The sequence below is a fragment of the Nicotiana attenuata genome, chromosome 2 (assembly GCF_001879085.1).
Source record: "Nicotiana attenuata strain UT chromosome 2, NIATTr2, whole genome shotgun sequence".
In the NCBI taxonomy this organism is placed as follows: domain Eukaryota; kingdom Viridiplantae; phylum Streptophyta; class Magnoliopsida; order Solanales; family Solanaceae; genus Nicotiana; species Nicotiana attenuata.
This window is the reverse complement of record NC_031990.1, coordinates 14,778,477-14,782,949: the sequence shown is the minus strand read 5'-3', so window position 1 is coordinate 14,782,949 and position 4,473 is coordinate 14,778,477. Positions and strand designations below refer to the sequence as shown.

General features: G+C 35.2%; 1 protein-coding gene across 1 annotated transcript; it reads left to right on the top strand.

The window, feature by feature from the left end:
* On the top strand, positions 377-1,461 carry LOC109216785. The gene is made up of 2 exons (XM_019380976.1): positions 377-1,005; positions 1,197-1,461. Exons 1-2 carry the CDS (start codon positions 377-379, stop codon positions 1,459-1,461), a joined length of 894 nt encoding a protein of 297 aa, XP_019236521.1.

Here is a 4,473-nt window from a genome sequence, read left to right as displayed (position 1 = left end):
GGCTTAATGCTCCTAATAAGCAAAAGGAGACTAAGCTCCTTTGCAATGAGGAAGAGTAGGTTTAATAGGCCTACTGGAAACAAAAATTAAAAATGAAAGGATGGAGCAGGTAGTAGAGAAGATGTTTGTTGGATAGAAGTTTGTAACAAATCTTGACTGTCATTACAATGGGAGAATCTGGATCACCTGGAGGCCAGATTACTACCAGATATTACCTAGGCAAAGGACTGCTCAACTAGTAACATGTGAAGTCTTGTATATTCCTCTTCAATTATCATTTGAGGTAACTTTTGTTTATGCTTTTAGTACAAAAGAGGAGAGGAAGGGATTGTGGGAAGAGTTAATCACTCACAGTAGAGGATGTAGTAAACCATGAATGGTAATAGGTGATTTTAATTCAGCTCTGAATGTAGAGGATAGAATAGGAGGAAATGAAGTGACATGGGCTGAAGTGGTGGATTTCTATAATTGTGTAGTGGAATGTGGATTGATGGAACTACCTACACAAGGAAATAGATACACTTGGAGTGATAAACAAGAAGAACACAGAATATTCTCAAAAATTGATTGGATCTTCATTAATGAGCAGTGGTTTGATACCATGCCAGAATGCAATGCAAGATTTTTGACAGAAGGAATTAGTGATCATTATCCTTCAAAGGTGACTTTTACAGAGGAGAGGCAGAGGAGTAGGACATCCTTTCAATTTTGTAATGTGTGGACACAACATCCACAATTCATGAGAATAGTCAAAGAAGGTTGGAACTATAATGTGGAAAGATGCAAAATGTTTGCAGTGCTTAAAAGACTGAAGATGTTAAAGAGGGGATTGAAAACTCTAAACACACAGGCTTTTCATAACATAGTGACTGAAGTAAATGAGTATAGGAACACACTGAAACATATCCAAATTCAACTGCAGCGATGTCCTACTAATATGGAATACCAACAAGCTGAAGTTAGTGCATACCAAAAGTTCAGGCAGTCAACTTACCTAGCTGAAGTGTACTTACAACAAAGAAGTAAAGCAACATGGATAAGATTGGGAGATGATAACACCAAATACTTCCACTTAGTAATCAAACATAGAAAACTGAAGCAGGCAATTACTCAGCTCAAGGACAGCTCTGGCCTTTGCCAAACAGATCATGATACAATAGCTGATATATTTGTTGATTATTATGAAAATTTACTAGGGAGGAAGAAACTGAAAGGGTGAGAGCTTTTAATAGTATAATCAGAAATGGGAACAGGCTATCAGAAGCTCAGCAACAAGAAATAATGCAACCTTTTTTGGAAAGAGAAGTAAAGCAGGCTATGTTTCAGATTGATAATAATAAGAGTCCTGGTCCTGAAAGATTTGGGAGTGGATTTTACAAAGCAGCATGGTCAATAGTGGGAAGAGATATCACTGAAGCAGTCCTGGAGTTTTTTCAGAATGGCAACATGCTCAGCAAATAAATGCCATTAACATTGCCTTGATACCTAAAGTGGAAATTCCAGAAAATGCAGGCCAATACAGGCCTATCTCCTGTTGTAATGTCCTATACAAGTGTATATCTAAAATGATCTGTTCCAGGCTAAAGCCATCAGTCAGTCATATAATAGCAGATAATCAGTCAACTTTTGTACAAGGAAAGTCCATGATGCACAATGTGTTAATATGCCATGACTTACTAAGGCACTACAATAGGAGGACAACTCCTAGATGTTTAATGAAAATAGACCTTAGAAAGGCATATGATATGGTGAGTTGGGAGTTTTTGGAGGAAGTTTTAAGAGGGTATGGATTTCCAGATAAGTTCATACACTGGATCATGGTATATGTCTCTACTACAATGTTCACAGTTAAAGTTAATGGTGAAGGATATGGATACTTTGCTGGAAAGAAAGGGTTGAGGCAAGGAGATCCAATCTCTCCATTTCTATTTGTTCTTGTAATGGAATACCTGTCTAGAACCTTAAGGACAATCAGTAGACTACCTGATTTCAGGTTCCATCCAATGTGTAAAGGGATCAAGCTGACACATCTCATATTTGCTGATGATCTGATGATATTCTACAAAGGAAATACTAGCTCAGTAAATAGAGTAATGATAACCCTTGATCACTTCAGTAAGGTATCTGGTTTGATAGCAAATATGGAAAAATCAAGCATCTTTGTAGTTGGGGTTGGAGTTGATATCAAAGACAACTGTTGAAAAGAACAGTCTTCACTGCTGGGACATTTCCTATTAAATACCTGGGGCTGCCTTTGTCCCCTAGGAAATGGAACAAGATGGATTGTCAAATATTGATTGGGAAGATCACTCATAGAATTACATATTCTAAGCAATTGTCATATGCTGGAAGGCTTCAAATAGTTAATGTTGTCCTCTTCTCTATACATAGCTTCTGGGGGAATGTTTTTATTTTACCACAAAGTATGGGAAAAGGAGTTGGTAAGTTGTGTAGGGAGTATCTATGGGGGGAAAAGGAGGGACGGAAGAAAGTGGCTCTGTTTGCATGGGATAAGGTGTGTTGTCCAAAGAACTTGGGGGGTCTAAATATCAAAGGTTGTAAGGAATGGAATATAGCTTCAGTAGGTAAACTAATATGGCAGCTGGTTGTGAATAAGGAATCCCTATGGGTAAGGTGGGTTCATGGGGTATATATGAAAATTGATCATGACATATGGGCTCATACAGCTCCAATAGATAGTAGCTGGTATTGGAGAAAGCTAAACTCACCTAAAGAACTGATGAAGGAATGATACTCCCAAGGCAGATATACATTAACTTCAGAAGGTAGTTACTCAATTACTGAAAGCTATCTTGCAATACTTGGCCAACAGCAGAAGCTGAAGATTGCAGATTTAATATGGACAGCTATAGCACAACCCAAACACAGGTTTATTGGTTGGCTTGCAACACTTGGGAAGCTGCTAACTAAAGATAGGATGATTGGAATGCAATTACAGGTTGAAGACATTAACTGTAATTTGTGTAATAAGGACACACTGGAATCACAGGACCATCTGTTTGTTAAATGTAGCTGGATCAATGTAGTAAGGCAAGAGTTAAATTTGTGGCTTGGGCAGACAGTGCATACTATAGGAATCAAGCAAATGCCGGAACAGATCAAAAGGAAGCACCGGAAGCAATTCAAAAAGGAAGTGATAGCTGCAGTGAATATAGCAGTGATATACCATACATGGAGAGCTAGGAACGTTAAAATTTTTCAGGAAAAAACTGTAAATAGAGCAGAGGTAGTTACACAAATTAAGAGAGAAGTGATAGAAATGATAGAATTACTTAAGCAGTCAAAGGAAGCTCAAAAATGTAGAAATTTAGTTAGACAAATTACTTGTAATTAGTTATTTTTTCTGGTTGTTGGAGGCCTAAAAGTCTGTGGACAGATAATTAGGTGCTCTATAAGGGTAATTGTTTATGATCAATGGTAATATTCACATTGTTACCAAAAAAAAAAACTTTAGAAAATAACTTCGATAAAATTACATTTACGTGTTGTCGACTTGTCAGTGTTTACACCAACCCAACTGAGTATATAACACATGTTTTTACATCCAATACATATCACCAAATCAGAGTTAATTAGACACCTTCTCACCTTAATTTATAACTTAATCATGGTAAATCAGTATAATTTATTTTTTTCTTAATATATCGATAGATGGTTGAGGACTTCTATATGATAATTTCTTCTCATATTGACTTAGTCTTTTAGAAATTTACACTTTTTTGTTATAACTCCAACATAATGTTTAGTATAACACCTGTATAATTTTTAATTAAGTTTTTACTTATTTAGATAAGGTACACGCGCAATACGCATATCTATAGACTAGTCTATATTATTATAAAAGCACGAATAATTTATACCAAATGTTGAACGACAAATATATTCCTGAAATATTAACAGTCTTTTATGCCCTCAATATTGCATATTTCTCAAAGAAAATTATTTCATATTGGATAGAATTGTAATAACTAGAATTTGTATATGATGCACACTAGGATTCATATTCTTCAACGAATTTATTTACTAATAGGATTCATATTATTCACATGCTTACAAGACAGTTTTTAATATCATACTCAAAAGATTTTTATTAGACTATTCATGAGGTTAGCAAGAAAAAAGTGTGGTAGCTAAATTTAAGGAAAAACAGAAAATCAGTACCAAAGAGTTATTTAAGTTTCAATAATATTTTTGTTTTCAACATATTCCAGTGCTTCCTTCTCTATTTACGGTTGCGTTAAACCTATGTGACTACATATTTATACGTTGGCAATACTCTCGTGCTTCTATCTCTGTTGAAGGTTGGTTGGGTTGATTTGTTCTAAATTTTATGTATAAAAATATATATTGGGTGTATGTGAACATTAACATGTACATAAGTATATTGCTTTTTGTAGGTTTTACGTATAGAACTTTGAAAGAGACGATTGTTGGTAATATATTGAAAGACAA

Bases quoted from the DNA above. Each gene is read 5' to 3' on its own strand.
- LOC109216785 (XM_019380976.1), top strand. From the start codon at position 377: ATGGTAATAGGTGATTTTAATTCAGCTCTGAATGTAGAGGATAGAATA. The intron at 1,006-1,196 runs GTACTTACAACA...AAAATTTACTAG, and splicing joins TCAACTTACCTAGCTGAAGT to GGAGGAAGAAACTGAAAGGG.